The 23,727-nt window shown below is 36.5% G+C and overlaps 1 protein-coding gene across 12 annotated transcripts in view; it reads right to left on the reverse strand.

The window, feature by feature from the left end:
• Positions 1-23,727, reverse strand: part of DCAF6 (DDB1 and CUL4 associated factor 6) — a 124,557-nt gene that overhangs the window by 57,524 nt on the left and 43,306 nt on the right. For all 12 annotated transcript variants that reach the window (XM_073221983.1, XM_073221985.1, XM_073221990.1 and 9 more), the window contains 6 exons: positions 19,619-19,732; positions 18,299-18,434; positions 16,206-16,420; positions 7,669-7,762; positions 6,294-6,413; positions 4,678-4,926 (listed from right to left, as the gene is read on the reverse strand). In XM_073221983.1, coding sequence (XP_073078084.1) covers positions 4,678-4,926; positions 6,294-6,413; positions 7,669-7,762; positions 16,206-16,420; positions 18,299-18,434; positions 19,619-19,732 — 928 coding nt within the window. The remainder of the gene's footprint in view (positions 1-4,677; positions 4,927-6,293; positions 6,414-7,668; positions 7,763-16,205; positions 16,421-18,298; positions 18,435-19,618; positions 19,733-23,727) is intronic.

Here is a 23,727-nt window from a genome sequence, read left to right on the forward strand (position 1 = left end):
GCTAAAGAGTCTAAACAGACCTAAACAAATCTGCATATCTGAGCAGACATAGTTTTTCTGCAAATAAGCCAGAATCCACACATAAGCCATATCAGGTATAATACAAGAATCAAAATACCTGATTAAATTCTGGGTTATGCATACAGAATAGCGTTTCAAATGACTATGTAAATTAAAATTCAAGAATACAAAGGGGGAAGAAGTCAAAATATAAAAAAAGATCTACCAAACTGATTTCAAGTTCCACTTGGTGTATTTATTTTCCTAATTCAGCTACAAACCCAAAGCCAACTCTGACCCCCTCTACATACACTGTTTTTCAGGTAACGCATTTTGTATATTCATCTCACTTGTGATTTCATTTTTTTTTCCTATTCATACTTGTTTATTTGGATTTCATCATTTACGAAAATTATTTTTTTTAAGTATTTCTGTAAGTTACCTTAAAATATTTCTGGAACAAAGTAAGAAAAAAATATCTACTCAGTCTTATGTGGTCTGGACAGCCAAAGGCAAACAATGGATCCAAAACAGTAGAAGACTGGGTATCCATGCATGCATCTTCCCCAGGTATTATCAAATCTGGGATCCAGAACAGATGAACTGGGACTGAAACTATAAAGACTAAAATATAGCTAAATATATCCCACATAGCTTATACCAGGTTAAAGACATAGTCTTAACAGTGTATTTAGAGAATGACTATTGTTGGGAGAAAAAAAGGCTTACGTAAAACAAGATAGATAATGTCTCCATTTTTATGAGAGCATATTCTAATATAAGAAAACAAGCCAGTCAAAAATGAACAAGAAAAATTTTAATATGTGCTTTTCAGGAAATAAACAGGGCTATGTAAGAAAGTAACATTTTAGGGAGGGTAGGAAAGGAAGACGAATCTACCCAGGGTGATGACTGATGAAAGAACTCCTCTGGGTGACATTCGAGCTGAGACCCAAGGAGAAAGGAGCTGACTCTAAGGTAAGCAAGGGGAAGGGCTCCTCGAGCACAGAGAACAGGGGGTACAAAGGCTCAGAATCAGAAGCCCAGAGGCTGGAGGGAACCTGCACATTCAAGGAACCAGAAGGAACCAGCGCAGTGGGAGCGCGAGCCGGCGGTATGAGGCGACGCCGAGGCAGGCAAGCGCCAGCCACGCAGTTCTTACAGGTTCACAGTAAGGAGTCTAATTTTTTTCTTTTGCAGTTATATTTCTAAATGCAATTAGAAGTCTTTGAGGGATTTTAGACCTCCAAGTTATGTAATCTGACTGAACGTTTCACAATACTCATGCTGGCTGCCGCATGGAGAATGAATTATAGCAACAGCAAAAGCAAATGCAGGGAGATCAATTAGCAGACAAGAAATGATGGTGAAATGAAGAGAGGTGGAATGTGTTTTAGACACAAAACAACAGGACTTGCTGATGAATTTTGCACGCACGGGGCGTAAAGGAAAGCAAGGCATGAACAATGACTCATAAGCTGTTAAAATAAGCAAGTGGGGTAGGTGGTATTTTCATTTACTAAGATATAAAATGACCAAGATGGGAGGGATTAGTTCACAGAAACGGTAAGAGGCTAAATTAGTTTGGAAACATTAATCTTAAGCTATCCGAAGAGAACCAAAAAGAAGTGTTAAGTAAGCAGGTGGCCATAGGAGTCTGTAAGTCAGGGCAGAACATCAAATTGGTGATATACAGCTGGGAATCATCATCTTAGGGGAGATAGTAAAAGCTATGGGAACTGATGCAACCCCCCCCACAGTGTATGCAGACAAGGGAGCACAGATGAAGGGTTCCACTAAAACATTCAGAAGTAAAGAAGAAACACCAACAGTAGTCACTGAAAAGCAGCCAAGATAGGAAGAATAAGCAGGTAAAAGTGCTGTCACAGATGCGAAGAAAAGAAAGTGTTTCAAGAAAGGAGTGACAGACTCTGTTAAATTAACTGGGTCAAAAAATCTGGTAAGATACTAAGAGGCATGTACTTTGAATTTGGCAAAACAGAAGTCACTGGTGACTTTGACAGAAAGTTTCGGTGGAAAAAGTGTTGAAAGGCAGATTGGAGTTGGTTGGTGAGTAAATGAAAGATGGTAAGAATGTGGAGATAGTACCTGTGAGCAACTGTTGAAGAATGATCATAAAAGCAGCAAAGCTGTAAGTCCGGTGGGGAATGTGAGATGATTAAGAGGATTTTTTAAAGATAGGAGGTAACAGCAGAGCAAGTTTAAGGCCCAAAGAAACAATTCAGCAGAAAAGGCAGTAACAGCAATGCTGCAGGGGAAGGAGCACAGTGCCCCTGGGCGGCTGGAAGGGTGGGAACTGCGCTGGCCAGCCCCTGGTGGAGCACACGCTTCCCCAGATGGGTCTGCTCCATCAGGAAATGTGGGTTCAGATGCCAGAGAGCTAGGAGATTCAAAGGCAAGACAGTGAGGGTTTCTTCCCCGCAGTGAGAGAGGTTATCCTTCACCGCGGGGGAGTGCTGGAAGTCTGAGAGATGTGAAGGTGCGAAACATCCTGTCGAGTTGCTGAGCAACAGTGCTCAAGGACTGCTGTGACAACTTGCTGAGCGCCCAGTGGAAGGTGTGCTCGTGACCCTCTTCCCCAGCATTCAGTGACTCAGCTACAGACTAGGAGAGGGCAAATAATTAGGCTCAATCGGAGAAGGCATTTTTGCCAGGCAGGTTTTCACATTCTCATCGTCCCCTGCCTTAACCCCAGGCAAAAGCAGCAGAGTAAATGCAAGGGAGACGTAGGAAAGGCATGAACATTTCCACGGAGAGGAATGCACAGCAGGGCAGGAAGCATGCTTTTGTTTCTCTATCTCTGTGCAAGACAATAAAGGAAATCGTGGCTCTAAGAGGACACTCTAACCCACGACACAGACAACTCCTATTACCCACAAATCCATCTAGACTGCATAAACAGACTGGGGGGAAAAAAAGCATTAACTCCTTATTGTTGTAAGGCTGGAATCTGGGATAAGGAAAGGCCCACTGTCGAGGCCACTGCAGACATAATCCTTGGGTGTCACTCTGATGTCTCATCATTCTCCTCAAGGGGGACACAGCCTGGTGGCATGGAAATACTCCAATTTTCCAGTTTAGTCAGCCAAAATGCTTTTAATAATCTACCAATTAAAAATATTTCCTTACTTTCTTTGAAAAATGTATAGGTGAAGGTACCAAGTTATGTTCAAACAACAATCACATGATTATCACAAAAATGGATTATTTCCTATTTCAATGATTCAAATGACTGTAGTATTTATATTTACATTAAATATGGAAAGGGATTTAGCAATTTGACATGTAGCATTAAAACGTGTTACATATCTATAACAAAAAAGAAAAATGAAAATCCAAACTGAGTACTTTACTCATAAATGTTGTTAAGAAACAAATGGAATTAAGTTAGGATCCAGAGGAATGTAAACATGAGCTAGGGAATTTTCTTTTTAAATTTTCCTGATAATTTACAACCAACCAAAGTATTTCCAAGAATGCCATCACCTTAAAAAAATTTGTTTTTACTTTACTTGCTTTGAAAAGCCAAGTTTTAACCAATTCTGCCCCTACTCCCCAAACTCTCCAAAATACTTATTTCCCTGTGAGTTGAAATGCTACCTAATTTGTTAGTGTGGGGAACGCTCAATTTACAGCTCAGCATTACCTTGGCATTACAGATGAATTGTACACAAGTGTTAACACTTATGCAATTGACTCTGACTTCTATTCCCATAGAAACAAAATGAATTACCAAAAATGGGATATGCTGATAAAAGAGTGCTTAATTTAAAACACCCCATATTTGGTGATCTGGAATCAGATTCCAGAAAAGTAAGAATAAAGTGACAGCTTGGCAGTTAAGCTGTTAGGAATTTTTTATAGGCATTAGCTTAAGCCTGCCAGCTATATCTCTAGTCGCTAATATTTTTGATTATATGTCAAGTAAAATCTTCTTTAAAAGAAGCCAAAGAAAAATATGAATAAAATCTTAGTGGTTATTATAATTAAATGTATACAGTTAAAATGCTGAGTAAACTATAGACATATCTGCTAAAAATTGTTATAAATATTAGTATTTATATTAGTATAATATAGATAGTTGGAGGGGAAAATACTTAAACATGAGGAAAATAGTATTTGAACATTAAGAACTTAAGAATTCATTTTTTTCACTGACATCAAGTACCAAGAAGATAAAGATGGTTAAAATAATTCTTCATGTAAATGTAGGAAAAATCACTTTTGGTAAATTATATGTGTTGTTGATTAGAGACCATATCAAATGCACCATACAGAATGTATTAAAACATAATGGAACTAATAATCGGATTATATTTTCACTAACAGTTAAATACAGATTTAGAACCCAGTAAGTACTTTGGTCTATAAAGGTCTATAAAAATAATACTTAAGTCAAGTGTATTATTAAACTATGGTGCCTGCGTTTTTTAAAGAATTGTCTTAGGTAAATTGAAGATTCCTGCTCTTCATTCAATTCCATGTAAATTAGGCAAATGTGTTTAACTTACATGTTCACATATTATGTCATTTGATCTTTATGCCACGAGAACAAGTTGCTGTGATTTACTATCTTTCAAAAGAGCCCATAAGGAATTTTTCATCATGAGAACTCATCGGATGAAGCACAGCCCGCGGAAAGAGCGACATCCTCACCAGACTGATCTTGTGCATGGTGTCCGGACGCCTCAGCAGACTGCCTTCGCTCACTGTCTGGCGGGGACAACGAAGCAACACGAGGGCTTGCTGCGGAAAGGGGTGCCGACGGGGTCTGCGCTGCCAGCGCAGAGGATGTGCAAGGCTGCTCCGCAGGCGAGTCCACTTCCATCGCAGTCTCTCCCGCTTCCAGGTCGGTGTGCGACGGGACCGTAGGAGGAGTGGCAGCATCTGACTGGCTCATTCCCCCTTCAAGAAACACGTGTTAATGCAAATTCAAATACCAAGGCTTTCTAAAACCAACCACTCTACAACTAGAGATGTTTGGGAAATACACACTTGCATACGTACACGGAAATGTGTAATTTCAGGAAATCAAAAGTACTTAACTGGTGGTCTGGTGCATTTGACTAAATAGGCTAATTAAGAGGAGTAAAAAATCCATCTACTGCACATTCTTGTTAAAATAATCTTTTAAGCGAAGTGCTCAGTATGGTAACTTCGTTAAGACAAAGCAAACAGCACTTGTGAAATGCCTGTAGGTAATGTCTAATCCCTTAAATTTGAAGATGATTCTAATTTAATAGCTAGATAATGGCATAATGGATTTATATTGATAGGTTTCTACTCTATAACATTATGTCTTTGGTAAAATATTTAAGAAAAATTGCACTGGCAGGAGTAGAGCTGCAAATAGGTCGGAACAGGATGAAGTCTCTGTTCCTGTTCATTGGCAGTGATGTTCTGCCCGGTAACTGACTGACGCAGTGAGGATGTGAAGGCTTGAGTGTCTGCAGCACGCTGTGGTAGGCTTTGTGCTAACCATCTGTAAAGGAGTAACTCAGAATATCTAATGAACATTAAAAATTTCCCTGATTTTGCTTCAAATCAAGATTTTACTAAAAGATGGAATGGACTAACCAAATTCACATCTTATAAGATGCAACTATCACAGAACATGAAATTTTTTCTTTTAATCACCATGTTTTAAATATTTCTTACATTTAAGCACAAATTTAGTATCTAGGCAAATTCATAGTCCAAGGAATTTTTTAAAAGTTAATTAATACATGGGAGTTAATAAGAACCATGTATGGATGAAACTCAATAGTTTTGTTTTGGGATTTAAAACATCAATGAGTTAATTTTTACACTCCTCATTTTTGCAGAGATAAATAACTTGCCAAAGACCACAAAACCAAAGAGAATGAACCAAGATATGAAAACAGGTCAGCAAACACCAGAAACAATAACTAATAACCAAACTATGTAAGTAACCAAAAGGAGAAACTATTCAATTATGTAAAACTCAGTATTTATGGAGTTTTATATATTTGCATTCACAGAGTGCATACAAAAAAAGACTCACAGCAGGGAATATCAGACGCTTTTTTTTTTTTTTGAGAAAAGCAAAAAATAAACACTAGGTCTAGTGCAACCTGAAGGGACAAATTTTATACCCAATACCCCCGGTTCTCTCCTGCTTCACACAATACAGTAAGAACTTTGTGATTACTATAGATATAAAACATGGCATATATTAGATGATACAAGTAAAACTGGCTTTAATGAATGTGTTTTTGTCAGCTTTCTGATGACTTTTTAAGAAAAGTTACCTCTGGGTCTAGATCTTCCTCGTCCTCTATTGCTTTGTGCAACTTCGCTTGCTTCTTCAAACCATCTTGACAGCATGTCAGACATTCTCTGCATCAATGACACATTGGGACTTTGCTCTCCTATGACAACACAGATCTTATCAGTGAATTCAATAAGTCAGGCTCTTTCATTAATGCAAAAAAACTAGATTTTAAGGCCTTTAAAATGAAAGCGATTTAAAAAAAAGAATCACATTGCCTGAATAAATTATATGGCTGTATATAAAGCTCCTAGAGCTACGGCCGCATCTCATAGTAAATGTTTACCTGAGTGGCTCTCCATCTGTATCCTGAGTTCCTCAAGAACAGGACTTACATTTCCTACATCTTTGACTTTCCTTAGACACCACACCTCCTGTCCTAATTTCAATCCACACCTTTATTTCCAAGAGTGCACAGCTCGAAGGAACTCATGAATTGTCAGTTGAATGGTTTAAAAGTAAGTTTTGCCCTCTCGCTTTTATTTACCAAAACTGAATTTATTTTCATCATTTACAATAAGCAAATTCCATATATTTGAAATTAACTGAAACCAGAAAGTGTTTTATTTTTCTCTTTACTCCACATTTTTCCTCCTTCAAATGTATGAGTTTTCTGTTAAGGGCATTTTCAAGCATGGCATGGAATTTAAACTGAAAATTTTATTCTACAATCATATAATTTAAAATGGAAACTGTTCTTGAATTTTCTGTGAAAATATACTTTATTTTACATTTTATTGCCTTTATATAATGTAGCTTTATATTTAAATATATACTGTAAAATAATACCGACAATAATACATTGAGGAATATGCTTTTGATCTTAAAAGATTTCAGAGGTCATCAGAATAAAGTTTTGGCTACAGACCCACTTACTGAACTACACACAGATTAATGCTACTTTAAGAGTGCCTTCTTAAAACTCCCAAGGTAGTTTCTTATGGTTGTCAAAGACAAAACAGAAGGAAAAAAATTTTATGTGCTACTATAAAACTCTCAGTTTGGAAATTTATTTCTCTCCTTATCTAACAGAAAGGGAAAAATTAAGAAGTTTATAATACCCAATGTTTTATGAGGCAATGAACATTCTTATACTTTCTGTGGGAATGTAAAGTGGTGAATTCTTTTTGGAGAGCAATTTAATAGCTACAGAAGTTAAAATGTACATATCCAGTGGCCCAGCCACTCCAGTTTTAGGAATTTATCCTATAATGCATCTGCACAGATGTGTTAAGTGTATACACATATTAACACACACAAATGCAAGGATGTTTGTTGCAGTATCACTTATAAGCAAGTTAAAAATATTAATTTTTAAAATCACGTCTTTTAAAAGCTGACCAAAGTCTAGTTACCATCTCGTTCTCGTTCACTCTCAGGTCTTGCTCGGGGTCCTGTATCTGACCAATCACCACGAAGTCTCAGTCGCTTAACTGGAGGCTGTCGTAACTGCAAGATACGGAGAAAAAGCATTTATTCAACTCTTAAAACATGCTTTAACTATAAAAGATTCTTTCCATCTCCTTCCTTTCTGTCTCAAGCATGCAAGTGAAATGCTAAGTCAAAACACGAAAGACAATGCTCATGACAATAAATACCCACTGATGATGACAGCCTATCAGCTAAAGTCTGAATGTACTTCTGAAATCACATATCTGTGATTTCTAATTCCCACCACTACCACTTTCCATTCGACAATAAGAATGCTATTCAGCCACACTGGGCCTCAGTTTTCTATTACAATGATAAATATAATCCAGGTAAAGTACCTCCATACCCAATGACAACAGAGGAGTTCCCATCATTTTATTACCACTGACAGTTATTCTTGGGCTCCCCTGCATCTATTCCAACCCTCCTTACCCCCCTTGGGGTCTCTACACTCTACCTTGTTGCCCTCATTCTCAGCTAATACCTTTTCCTCCTGCTTCAGAAAATCTGATGTCAGTCCTGTAGAAATGACATCAATTTCCTTAGCTACATTCTACAAACTTAACAATTTCTAAACTTTAATTCCTTCTCCTTTCCAGGGGATGTACACCATTTGTTTTGTTTAAGCTTAATCTCTCCATCTGTGCTATTTATTTTCATTCCCTCAACTCCTCAAGCACCTTGCTTCAACAATCATCCTTTCTTACACTTACATTCTCCCTCACTGTTAGTTCTTCCTCACAACATGCTAAAGGCTCTTAGCATCTTTCATAAGCAAACCACCTCAATTTTATATTTCATTTCAGCTGCACTCTTCTCTCCTGCTTTCTGAAGCTTACTGTCAAGTTTTTTTTAAAAAGTCTATATTCACTTATACCTGCCACCTCTCCCTCAATTCACTGCAATTCATCTTTCCACTGAATTCATTCTCATCAGTGTCACCAGTGATCAAATGCTAAGTTCACTGCTCAATGATAAAATGATCAACAATCAATTACGAGTTCAACAGCAGCTCTCAGAGCTTGTTTTATTTGACCATCAACAGCATCTGACATTATTGAACACTTCAACTTCAACTTCTACATTTTAACATCTTTTTATTGAGATGTAATTCACATGCATAATATTCACCTTTCGAAAGTACACGGTCAGTGGCAGCTCATCACAAAGCTACGCAGCCACTTGGATCAGCACTGATTCCAGAGCATTCCACCACCTCAGAGAGAAGCCCTATACTTCCCAGCAGTTACCCCTGCTTCTCCTCCTTTCAGCTCCTGGAAGCCACCAATGTACTTTGTCTCTATGGATATGCCTGCTCCGTACATTTCACAGAAAAGGAATCATATGTGGAATGTTGTGTCGGGCTTCTTTCACATCACACAGTATTTTCAAGGTTCATGCCTGTGGCAGCACGTAGCAGCATTTCAATTCTTTTCAAGGCTCAGTAATATTCCAATTTTGGATATACAGTAGTCCCCCATTATGGGACCTGTTCCAAGACACCCAGCGGATGCCTGAAACTACAGATAATACCAAACCCTACATACACTGTTTTCTCCTATACATGTATACCTAAGTTTAGTTTCTAAATTAGGCACAATAAGAAATTAGCAATAATAGCTAATAAGTAAATAGAATAACAACAATATACTGCAATAAAAGTTGTGTGAATGTGGTCTTTTTCTCTCAAAATATACTATTATATTGTACTCACGTTCTTCTTGTGAGGATGTGAGGTGACAGAATGCCTACATGATGAGATGCAGTGCGGTGAAGCATGTAGGCACTGTGACATGTTAAGCTACTCCTGACCTTCTGACAATATGTCAGGAGGATCATCTGCTTCCAGATCACAACTGATCGCATGTAACTGAAACCGTGAAAGTGAGACCATGGATGGATGGAGCGACTACTGTACTGCATTTTATTCATTCACCAGTTGATATACACTGAGCTGTTTCCACTTTGGGGCTATTGAAGGTGATGCTGCTCTGAACATATGTGCAAGTTTTTATGGGGACATATCTTTTTTATTGTCTTGGTTCTGTATTTAGGAGTGGAATTGCTGGATCATATGATAACTGTGCTTAACTTTTGAGAGCTAGACTCTGTGTTTAACTGTTTTCCAAAGTGGTTGCACCATTTCACTTTCCCACCAACAATTTCTCTACAGCTTCGTCAACATTTGTTACTGCCTTTATTTTAGCCAATCTCTTGAGTGTGAAGGGTACTTGACTGTAGTTTTGATTAGTATTTCCCTGATGACTAGTGATATTGAGCATAGCTTTATGTGCTTACTGGTCAATTGTGTAGCTTCTTTGGATAAATGTCAATTCGAATCCTTCAGTAATTTTTAAATTGTTGAGTTTTAAGTACTCTTTATATATTCTGGATACTGCATTCTAAATCATATCAGATATATTATTTGCAAACATTTTCTCCCATTCTGGGGGTCATTTCCTTTATTTTTATTTTTTTGAATATTCTTTTTTTTTTTTCACAATTAAGCAGGTTTGATAGAAACTTACGACAGCCTAGCTGTAAAATTTCTGTTTTCTCCTGCAAACCATACTGAGCAACAAGGAGAATGGGGGAAAAATTGCTACATGCTCAGCAAAGGAGACAGAAAAAAAAAAAAAAACCCCACAAATTCCATATTATGTGTTAAGTGTGGCTAAGAGCAACTGAGAATAGCAGAATCTGCACAGGAAGTCCCAAGTGTGACAGAGAATAATCAGATTGGAGGAAGCCTAGTGTGGCAGCTATACAAAATATCAGACATATAATCAATTTCAGAAAGAGATGGTCTTACCCTGTATATGAACTGTATTTAGAATAACAGAATAGAGCCCTGCTCCATGGTTACAAGGAGGAATTCTGTATTATACAGACAAAGAACTGGTATTATAACCTTAGCAACTAGTACTGGAACAAGATCTTTAAGCTAAAAAGAGTCTCAAAGTTAGACTTTGAGATATGTAAAATAAACTAATTAGGAACACTGAAAATGGTATGGCATTCATTTACTCCGTCATTCATTCAACACATTTTTTTGAGCACTTTTTATGTGTCAGGCACTACTCTAGGTATTGGGAAGATTGATGGACAAAACAAATAAAAATCCCCAATATCACAGGGTTTATAAAGTAGTGGAGCAGACAAACAGTATGTGAAATAAAAAAGTAAAATATACAAAGAAAGTGATGAGTGTTATGGGAAAAAATCAAGTAGAAGAGAGACGGGTAGTGCCAGAGAGTTAAACACTGAGATTTTAAACAGGGTGGTGAACTGGCAAAGATCTGAAGTAGGTAAGGGTAGAAGAAATCCAGGAATTTGGCGAAGACATTTCAGACAGAGTGAACACAAAGGCCCTAAGAGAGAAGCCTGCGGAGTCTGACTGAGGAAGTAAGCAGACGTGGAGAGAGCAGAGCAAACAAAGAGAGGGAAGCAGAAGCAGTGAGAACCAGGTGCTGGAAGGTCTTGAAGCCACTGGGTGGACCTGTTTTGAGTGAGATGGGGGGTCACTTGAGTGTTGATCAAAAGAGCGGCAGAATTTGCCTACTGTTGAAAAGGGTCATGTTGGCTGCTGTACAACTGAAGGACTGCAGAGGGTGGTGGAGTGTGAACACAGGGGACTGGTAGCAAGCTACCATGAGAACCGAGGAGGGATCGCTGACGGCTGGATCTAGGGGGCAGTGGTAGTCGGACGGGAAGTAGTACTACAGATCTGGGATATATATTTTAGGCACCAACTCTGGAGACTGGGAGAAAATGAGATTGGATTCAACAAAGCAGTCCAATAATGTGGTGGGGCAGGTGGGAAAATGTCAAGCAGATATTAGAGGAGAAGAAAAAGACAAAAAAGACAATAAAAAGAAAAAAGTAAAAAATAAAAGACAATGAGAAGTTAAAAAAAAGTAAGATAAAAGTATACACTAAATGAAGGGAAAAAAATAAAAGAGTAATTATTGGAAGATATGAGGAAATAAAAAAGAGGCCCCTACAGAACCCTCCTATACTGCTGGTGGGAATGTAAGTTAGCTCTACCATTGTGGAAAGCAATATGGAGTTTCCTCCAAAAAACTGAAAACAGAAATACCATTTGACCCAGGAATTCCACTCCTAGGAATTTACCTGAAGAAAACAAGATCTCTGATTCAAAAAGACATATACGTATAGAGGGCAAGTACCTCAACATAATAAAGGCCATATATGACAAACCCAAGGCCAGCATTTTACTTAACAGCAAAAAGCTGAAAGCTATTCCTTTAAGATTGGGAACAAGACAAGGATGCCCACTCTTCCCACTTTTATTCAGCATAGCTCTGGAGGTCCTAGCCACTTCAATCAGACAACACAAAGAAATAAAAGGCATCCAGATCGGCAAGAATAAGTTAAACTGTCCCTGTTTGCGGATGACATGATATTGTACATAAAAAACCCTAAAGAATCCACTCCAAAACTACTAGATCTAATATCTAAATTCAGCAAAGTTGTAGGATACAAAATTAACACACAGAAATCTGTTGCATTCCTATACACTAACAATGAACAAGCAGAAAGAGAAATCAGAAAAATAATTCCATTCACAATTGCATCAAAAAGAATAAAATACCTTTAGGAATAAACCTAACCAAGGAAGTGAAAGACCTATACTCTGAAAACTACAAGGCACTCATGAGAGAAATTAAAGAAGATATAAATAAATGGAAACACATCCTGTGTTCATGGATAGGATGAATTAATATTGTCAAAATGGCCATCCTACCTAAAGCAATCTACACTCCCTGCCTAAAGCAATTCAGTGCAATCCCTATAAAAATACCAACAGCATTCTTCAATGAACTAGAGAAAATAGTTCTAAAATTCATATGGAACAAAAAAAGACCCCGAATAGCCAAAGCAATCCTGAGAAGGAAGAATAAAGCTAGGGGAATTATGCTCTCCAACTTCAGGCTCTACTACAAACCCACAGTAATCAAGACAATTTGGTACTGGCACAAGAACAGACCCATAGACCAATGGAACAGAATAGAGAGTCCAGATATAATCCAAGCATATGTGGTGAATTAATATATGGTAAAGGAGCCATGGATATACAATGGGCAAATGACAGCCTCTTCAACAACTGGTGCTGGCAAGACTGGACAGCTACATGTAAGAGAATGAAACTGGATTATTGTCTAACTCCATACACAAGAGTAAATTCAAAATGGATCAAAGACCTGAATGTAAGTCATGAAACCATAAACTCTCAAGAAAACATAAGCAAAAATCTCTTGAATATAAACATGAGCAACTTTTCCCTGAACACATCTCCTCAGACAAGGGAAACAAAAGCAAAAATGAACAAATAGGACTACATCATGCTAAAAAGCTTCTGTACAGCAAAGGACACCATCAGCAGACCAAAAAGGCATCCTACAGTATGGGAGAATATATTTGTAAATGACATATCTGACAAGGGGTTAACATCCAAAATATATAAAGAACTCACACGCCTCAACACCCAAAGAGCAAATAACCCTATTAAAATATGGGTGGAGGATATGAACAGACACTTCTCCAAAGAAGAATTTCAGATGGCCAACAGGCACACGAAAAGATGATCCACACTGCTAGTCATCAGAGAAATGCAAATTAAAACCACAATGAGATACCACCTCACACCAGTAAGGATGGCCACCATCCAAAAGACAAAAAACAAATGTTGGCGAGGTTGTGGAGAAAGCGGAACCCTCCTACACTGCTGGTGGGAATGTAAACTAGTTCAACCATTGTGGAAAGCAGTATGGAGGTTCCTCAAAAAACTCAAAATAGAAATACCATTTGACCCAGGAATTCCACTCCTAGGAATTTACCCTAAGAATGCAGGATCCCTGATTGAAAAAGACATATGCACCCCTATGTTTATCGCAGCACTATTTACAATAGCCAAGAAATGGAAGCAACCTAAGTGTCCATCAGTAGATGGATGGATAAAGAAGATGTGGTACATACACACAATGGGATATTATTCAGCCATAAGAAGAAAACAAATCCTACCATTTGCAACAACATGGATGGAGCTAGAGGGTATTATGCTCAGTGAAATAAGCCAGGCGGAGAAAGACAAGTACCAAATGATTTCACTCATCTGTGGAGCATAAGAACAAAGCAAAAACTGAAGGAACAAAACAGCAGCAGAAGCACAGAACCCAAGAATGAACTAACAGTTGCCAAAGGGAAAGGGGCTGTGGCGGGTGGGTGGGTGGGGGGAGGGAGAAGGGGATTAAGGGGCATTATGATAAGCACACATAATGTAGGGGGGGCACAGGGAAGGCAGTACAGCACAGAGAAGACAAGTAGTGACTTTATAGCATCTTACTGTGCTGATGGACAGTGACTGTAACGGGGTATGTGGTGGAGATTTGATAATGGGGGGAATCTAGTAATCACAATGTTGCTCAGGGGATTGTATATTAATATCAAAATTTAAAAAAAAGACATATGCACCCCTATGTTTATTGCAGCACTTATTTACAATAGCCAAGATATAGAAGCAACCTAAGTGTCCATCAGTAGATGAATGGATAAAGAAGATGTGGTACATACACACTATGGAATATTATTCCATCATAAGAAAACAAATCTTACCATTTGCAACAACATGGATGGAGCTAAGAGGGTATTATGCTCAGTGAAATGAGCAAGGCAGAGAAGGGCAAGTACCAAATGACTTCACTCATTTGTGGAGTAAAACAACAAAGCAAAACTGAAGGAACAAAACAGCAGCAGACTCACAGACTCCAAGGAGGGACCAGCAGTTACCAAAGGGAAGGACGTGAGGAGGGTGGGGAGGAGGGCGGAAGAAGGGGATTAGGGGCATATGATTAACACACATAACGTGGGGGGTCACAGGGAAGGCAGTATGGCACAAGTGGGGGCTCTACAGCATCTTACTCCACTGATGGACAGTGACTGCAATGGGGTGGGGGGGCGGGGAGTTGATAACATGGGTGAATGTAGTAACCACAATGTTGCTCTTGTGAAACTTCTTAAGATTGTATATCAATGATACCTTAAAAAAAAAAGGCTCCCCAAAATTAATATAAAAATACTATGGAAACATAAGAAAAAAAATCACATATTAAACTTTTATTCATAGTTTAAAACAGTACTCAAGTGTTTCTTATGTTCCCAATCAACATCAACTTATTCTCTCCTTTGGTCAACTTATATGTAAAGCATCATCCTTACATATGTCTATTTTGTTAAGTTTTAAAGATTTCTTTGTATCTCTACTTCCACTAAATTGTAAATTCCTGAGCAAGAGGCCATGGCTCTGTCACAGTATCCTTCTAAAGTTAGTGTAGGACTCCGTATACAGCACACACCCAATAAATATCTGGTGAGTTGAGTTTGTCTGAACACTACTGTCAAGGACTTGTCATAAAACAATAAAAGAAAAGATGATGGAATAAATAGGGTAATAGATTATTCATTTCTTCTTCTATATACCCCTATGTATTGTTTTGGTTTATTACAATAAGCATGATTCCTTTTTATAATTTTAACCTGTTTCCAGAATTATTTTTTCTTAATTTAGTTATTTCAACAAGGAATACTGAGAAAAACAGGTTCAGGAAAAAACTAGCTGTTCATGACTCAGCCTCATTTACTTTGATTATATAAACATCTTTTGACTAAGTATTCTAGGGCATGAAAGCTAGTTGGCCCACTTACAATGTTTCTGCATGTCCAATGCTTTCATTATGTAACAGTCACAGAGCTTGACTATAACTTTACTGAAGCAAGTACCTCAAGAGTAAATTACATAGCAACACAAAATGACACAGCTCATTTCATGTTTTTCCCTAAGACCAATAAAGTCATAAGCAGTTTTCATTAGCTATCATACCATCTTCTTTGTCAATTTCCTAATTCACTGAAATATATTGCTACATTTAAAAATTTCAAAATGTATTTATAAAGTAATCCTCATTTTTTTCTAATTTTTAGCTTTTGAAACCTGCAATTGTAAGAATTGGGTTTAGTTTTTGTATGTCATAGGAATTACAAAATGCTGTTCTTCTTGAAAACCTTTAAAATGTGCTAACAGGAGTTGGGCCAATATCAAAAAGTCACTGATAATTATAAAAAGCAATGGTTAATTTCAAAAGACATTTACAGGCAAAAGAGTAGAGTGATTAAATATAAGACATAATAAAATTAAAAAGCAGGTTGGGGAAAGAAGCTTAAGTTAAAGTAAACGTTTTCCTACTGTTGTGTACTACCAAGGGTATAAAATATTTTACAGTACTATTTTCTAGAACCTTAGCTCTAGTTATTTATTAGCCTTTTTTATTTCACATGTAAATGCCTTGAAAATTAGCTCTATTTTTTGAAACTCTTCAGGCCCCAGGGGTCACTGAATTAATGTTTTCTGAATTGAATGAAGAACAGTTTTGAGTAAACTTACCTCTTCTCTTCTCTCTTCTGCAGAAGGAGTTTTCAGTTCTCGTGCTGTATCATCTTTTGGGTCAAAAAGATATATGTAATCTGAAGAGTAACTAACAAGAATCTCTTGCCCATCTTCACTGTAGCACAGAGACGTCACCCTGCAGGACTTATTATTAAGATGGGAAGGGATAAATCGGGCAACCATTCCAGTAGTTCCTCGGCCTGCATAATTCCCTAAGTAAGAAACCAGGAAGCTGTATAAAATCCATAATCATTTTGAGGAAAAACACTTTAAAAACTCTAAATCTGAATTATAAGGTACATGAATCAATGTAAACCCAAGCTACCATATTTTATTTCTAGAAGAGAATCTTTTTACAAGTGAGATTTTATAAAACAAATAGAAATACAGTATAAAGGCTATATATCTTCAAAAAATTTCATGACTGTAATTCCAGATTACATAATGTTTACTAGAACTATGAATCAATTGGCATGATTTGTGATTACAGTCACACTAATCTTCCAAAAATTCCCCCCAGATTAGGATAATATACTTCTCATAATATAAATAGGAAAGCTGATATTTATTAGCACACTAGATAAAATAGTGCTATATCCTTTTCAAATGATTTACCTTTTACTTTGTTTTCAAAAGATTTAGCATCATAAAATTTTCCTCTCATAAGATAATAGCAAAGGGGATACTACTCAAATTTTAATCAACTTGGGTAGTCATCAACAATACAGACTGACAGGGATGGCTACTGGAACTTTGTGCCTTGGGAATGCAGGAATACTAAATTCTAAGAATCCCACAGAGCTGTACAATCCTGCATAACGCAGTCCTGCCCTATCCAAAATGTCAGCTGTGTCCCATATATTGAGAAACAATGGTTAAGCCTACAATTTCATATTATATAACTACTGTTCCCCCTAAATGGGCAGATCCAAGTATACAAGACCCCTCAATCACAATACACCCTTCCCCCCAAAAAAGATCCCATCTGGTCTCCCTATTTCAATAACCTATGTCCATTTTAACAGGACATAAATTGACACTGAGATTCACACTGTTAGTAACTGGCCAAACTTTTAAGAACATAAAATATGTGTATTTGTATGTATATATGTGTATATATATATATCTGATACATGTGTGTACATGTAAATACTCCTGGCCTCCCTTTCCTGAAAAAATGCTAATGGAAGTCGGCTTTGAACTGGGTATCTAAGAAGGGGTTTGATATCTAGAGTGGATCAGAAGGAAATGAAGAGTTTAAGGCTGGTTCAAGTTCAGTATCATTAACAGCACTTTAAACAGGCTACACAGGCGTAAACACAGGCTGTGCATTAATACACACCCAAGTCACTGTTCTTCCCTGACTTATCTCTTCACCATGTTTACTATTACCCTCTTGGTTGAAAAAATGGTAAAGAGAAATCAGGAGAAGCCAAGTGTTTTGGGCTGAATAGTGTCCCCAAAAATTCATGTCCATGCAGAACCGCAGCATGTGACCTTATTTGCAGATAGGGTCTTTGCAGAGCTGATTAGCGAGATGAGGTCACAAAGGACTAGGATAGGCTCTGAATCCAACACAACCGGCGTCTTTACCAGAGGAGGGAAGTGTGGACACAGGTGAACACAGTGGAGATAGCACATCAATACAGAAGCAGAAGGTGGGGTGATACATTTAAAAGCCTGGGGACCCTAAGGATTGCCAGTTACCCCCAGAAGCTCAGCATGTGAAATAGGTTCTCCCTGGTAGCCTCCAGCAGAAAACAACCCTGCAAAATCTTGATTTTAGATGTCTAGCCCCGAGAAGTAGGTGAGAATAAACTGTTTCTCAAGTTTGCAGTCATGTTATGACAAGCCCAGAAAACTGCTACAAGTGTTACAACTTCATGAAGTGATGATCTGCAGAAGTATCACCCTGACTGGGTCATAAAAACTTGGTAAAATGGTATGTTTTATGATAATGCAAATTATTTAGATACATTCTATTTAGTGAACTTTATGACAAACTAAAGAAATTTTTAAATTGCAAATGTCAAAGATTTACTCTTTGAACTGACAGAATCTTAGATTTTCTCAAATATATATCTTCTCACCTGTAGCTCTTGTGCCCAGCATTCGCCGATCATATATTCGTACTGAGCTATCAGAACAACCCACAGCAAGGTAATATGGTATCGGTGGGCAAATAGCTACAGATGTTGCGGCACGTCGGCAATTAATTAAAATATCCTACAAAAGATACAATAATACCAGTTACACAGAGCTTTACAAAAGATGATATTATATTTAAAACATTTTCCCTTCAATTAGAACAATCTTTCTCAGAAACCCTAATTCAGTTAACATGACTATGGGGGGGAAAACAATCTTTTATTTTTCAGATTTCTATCAGTAAGTGTTTCTAATATATTCAGCCTACATGAACCCAAAAAAATACACTTAGTCAATATTCCTTCTTAGCAGTTTATCACTGTAAGGAAAACAGTCCTTTATTTACAGTTTGCCATACAACTCCCAAACTGACTTCAAATACAATATTGTACATTTTCCTTATAAACCAAGTAAGAAAACGTGTGTGTACATATATATAACACAAAGATGGACTTAAAAACCGTATGTTTAAAAAAAATGTTTATTTCAATTTTTTTCTTGTTTCAACATATAAAATAATCTTTTCTTCCCTCATCCCCCCAAAGAATATCAACAACAGTAACTAGTTTAATTAGCAAGCACTTAACCGGAATTTCTAGTAATTTTATGGAGGGAGGGTAAACTGTCCATAAAAATATATTTAGCAATACATTATTTAATTTACTACTTAAGAATAATCTGAGAAAAAGGCTACTGTCCCTAAGCAACAGTGGGGCTAGATGTCTGGAGTCATTACACTGAATGATTTTTCTCAGGCACTTTTCAAGTTTAAAATAGTATTTAAAAAAAAAAAATACAAAACTGACAGTGAACCTGTATCTTTAGAAAAGTTAGCTAAATCTAAATGAACATGTTGCAGAATGGTATCATATTATTTAAAAAATAAAGATAACATAATTCTTGGTTCAAAGGGCAGGGTAAAAATAAAAAGACATTAAACTACTACATCCCTTCTTCACAGTTACTGATAAGCCAAAATTGTCTCCATAAATAAACAGGATGCACTGATAAATGCTTCAGGTTTTTATAATGCTACAGTAAACACTAAACTACTACATGTTTTCATAAATGTATTCGAAATGTACAATTAAAATGTAAGTTCCCTAATTTCACTATTAATACTTCATTTAATATAAAATATACTCAAGAATTTAGCAAAATAAAAATTCAACCACATCTCATAATCCAGAGATAACTTACTGTTCAATTCTAATTACAACCTTAATTTTCTTGCATCATTTGTACAAAAATTTGATTCTTACATCTTTGCAATCTTCTTTTGTGCAGCTAGTTTTGATGCGTGTATCAAACCACCTAACAGTTCCATCTTCACCACAAGAAAGAAAAGTATAAGGGTCATTGGGTACAGTCATGATCTGAGGATGAAAATGGAAGTACAGGCAATGTTACTTAACTTTTAAACAATGGCTTTGAAAATCATAAAACATTGGTACTGTCCCATAAGATGATCATGGCAAAAGCAACTAAGAACCATTTATTTTAATTATGTTGAATTAACTGACTCATTATTTTGAAGTTTGAAACTAATGGACCTTCAGATAGAAAGTTCTTTAAAATTACAAACTTCTAACATTTTGACAGAAAAATTCTCCCCTCTGAAGCTTGTTTAAACCAGTCACAGCCTATTTTTTATGTTTACTGGATGTGAATTTACACTTGTATTATAAGTACATTATAAAATTTCCTTTTCTGATAATGTTTAAGAAAACTAAACTGACCTCTCAAAATTTTTTTCAGTGGTGGTGATGGTTGTACAACAATGTGAATGTACTTAATGTCACTGAACTGAATAAGTAGAAATAGTTTGAACAGCAAATATATATTTTACCACAATACAATTTTTTTAAAGAAATAAAACATATTGGATGTTCTGTATCCACTTCTGGTTTAGTAATAACAACACTGTCAGTTGAGGCCCTTCATGAACCTTCCTGTCCAAGAAATTCCCCCATCTTATCACTACAAGCAGAAACTACCAAAATTGGATATTTAGCATTTGTGTGTATTTCTATGCATTAAAAAACAATGGAAGGTATGTTCCTGTTTTATAACCTGGTACACAAAAAAAGGTGCTGAGATTCATTAGTCATCAAGGAAACAAAAATTAAAATCCTAAGTAACACCACACACCAGCAGAATTAACAAAATGAAGAGAGGTGATGATATCAAATACTGATGAGGATATGGAGCAACTGGAGATCTCACACTGTTGATGGAGTGTAAAATGGAACAATCCCTTCAAAAAACTGTATGTCAGTATCTCCAAAAGGTGATCATAAGCTTCTATAGCAATTCCACTATAAATGAACAACTAACTGCACATGACCTAAACACATGTCCTAGAATTCAGAACAGCATGGTTGATATTAGCTAAGTATCTGGAGCAACCCAAACAGCATATAATAGAAATAGGAGAAATTGTAATACATTCTCAAAATAAAATACTGTCAGTAATAATAATAAACAAACACATCGTTCTCAAATTACATAAAACCAGTGATAAGAACAGATTTCTTGCCAGAAACCAGTGGAGCAACATCTTTTAAGATAGTAAAAGAAAAAAAAATCAGTCAAACTAGAATTTTACACCTAGAGCACTATCTTTCTACAACAGGTAAAACAGACTTTCTCAGAAAAAATAGTTGAAAGGATTATTCAGTAGCTTAACAGTCAGCAAAGGAAACCCCTTACCTAAGACCCACTACCTATTTTTATAAGTAACAGTTGAAATAAAACAGCCACCCAATATTTATGAAGTCTGATTTCCTGGTAGATGTTATATCTGAGTAGTTTTGACAGAGATCATATGGCCTACAAAGACTAAAATATTTACTATCTGACCTTTTACAGGATAATTTTCCAGACACTTATACTAACAGTCTAGCACAACATGAAATATTTTTTAAAAATCCTTCACATGAAAGGAAAATGACACCAGATGGCAATCGAATATGCAAAGGAATAAAGGATTAGAAACGATAAACATGTAAGTAAATATAATACCTTTTTCTTTGTTTTAAAATATTTTAAAAGATAACTATTAAAGGAAGAATATTAACAATGTATCATAAAGTATATAGCACATGTAAGAATAAAATATACAAAAAATACCCAGTATTCCAGGAGAAGGAAAATGGAAGTATAATGTTGTAAGAAAAAAGATCATGTACAAAGGAAAGCGGCTATCAGCAGACTTTTCAGCAGAAACCTTACAGGCCGCAATGGAGTGGCATGGTATAGTTAATGCAATGAAACAGAAGTGCCTCCAACCAAGAATACTCTACCCCACAAGATTATCACTTAAATTTGAAGCAGGCATTAAACAATTTCCAGATAAGCAAAGTTGAGGGAATTTACCTCCCACAAACCCTCTCTCCAGTATATTTTAAAGAGACTGCTCTAGATGGAAGTGCTCCTAAAGCTAAATAGCTGCCACCAGAGAAAATAAAATCACAGTAAAGGAAACAGACCAATTAATTACTAAGCAAATGCAAAATTAAATCAACTACTCACAAAATTAGTCAAGGGAAACACAAAGAGTACAGAATATGACACCTAATATATAAAGAGTGGAGGAGGAAGAAGAAAAGGGGGGAAAAAAGAACCTTTAGATTGTGCTTGAAATAGCATAAGGAGTTAAAACAGACTGTCAAGATAGTAAGAAAGCTGCCCTTGAACCTTTGGTAACCACAAATCTAAAGCCTGGGATGGCAATAAGTACATATCTATTGATAATTACCCTAAATGTAAGTGGACTGAATGCACCAAAGACACAGTTACAGAATGAATAAAAAACAAGACCCAACTATATGCTGCCTACAAGAGACTCACTTCAAACTCAAAGACATAAACAGACTAAAAGTGAAGGGATGGAAAAAGATATTTCATGCAAATAACAGGGGGAGAAAAGTAGGAGTTGCAGTACTTACATCACACAAAATAGATTTCAAATCAAAGAAAGTAGTAACAAGAGACAAAGAAGTACATTACATAATGATAAAGGGGTCAGTGTCCAACAAGAGGCTATAACCATTATAAATATCTCTGCACCCAGTATAGGAGCACCTAAATATGTGAAAAAAATAGCAACAGGATTAAAGGGGGAAATAGAATGCAAAGTATTCATTTTGGGAGACTCCAACACACCACTCACTCCAAAAGACAGATGAACCAGACAGAAAATAAGTAAGGAAGACAGAGGCACTGAACAATGCAAGAGAACAGATGGACCTAACAGACATCTACAGAACACTCCACCCAAAAGTAGCAGGATACACATTCTTTTCAAGTGCACATGGAACATTTTCCAGAATAGATCACATACTAGGCCACAAAAAGAGCCCAGTAAATTCAGAGATTGAATTGTGCCAAACAGCTTCTCAGAACACAAAGGTATGAAATGAGAAATAAATCATACAAAGAAAACAAAAAAGCCAACAAACACATGGAGGCTTAAGAACATGCTCCTAAATAATCAATGGATCAGTGACCAAGTAAAAACAGAGATCAAGCAATATATGGAAAGAAATGAAACAACAACTCAACATCCCCAAACCTGTGGGATGCAGCAAAGGAATTTCTAAGAAGGAAGTATATTACAGTACAGGCTTACTTCAAGAAAGAAGAAAAGTTAGAAACAAGGAAAAGAGAAACAAATGAGGCCCAAAGTCAGTAGAAGGAGGGACATAATAAAGATCAGAGCAGAAATAAATAAAATTGAGAAGAATAAACAATAGAAAGAATCAATGAAACCAGGAGCTGGTTTTTTTGAGAAAATAAACAAAATAGATAAAAACCCTAGCCAGACTTATCAAGAAAAAAAGAGTGCACACACATAAACAGAATCAGAAATAAGGGAGAATCACTATGAACACCACAGAAATACAAATTATTATTAGAGAATATGATGAAAATTTGTATGCTAATGAATCAGATAACCTAGAAGAAATGGACAACTTTCTAGAAAAATACAACCTTCCAAGACTGACCCAGGAAGGAAGAGAAAATCTGAATAGAAATTATAAGTGATGAAATTAAATTGGTAATCAAAAAACTACCTAAGAACAAAATTCCTAGACCAGATAGCTTCCCTGCTAAATTTTATCAAACATTTAAAGAAGATCTAATACCCATCCTAACAGTTTTCCAAAAAGTAGAAGAGGAAGGAATACTTCCAAACTCATTCTATGAGGCCAGAGGCACTCTAATACCAAAACCAGGCAAAGACACCATAAAAAAAAGAAAATTACAGACAAATATCCCTGATGAAATACAGATGTAAAAATGCTCAACAAAATATTAGCAAATTGAATTCAAGAATACATCAAAAAAAGATCATCCATCATGATCA

The sequence above is a fragment of the Manis javanica genome, chromosome 14 (genome assembly GCF_040802235.1).
Source record: "Manis javanica isolate MJ-LG chromosome 14, MJ_LKY, whole genome shotgun sequence".
NCBI lineage: Eukaryota > Metazoa > Chordata > Mammalia > Pholidota > Manidae > Manis > Manis javanica.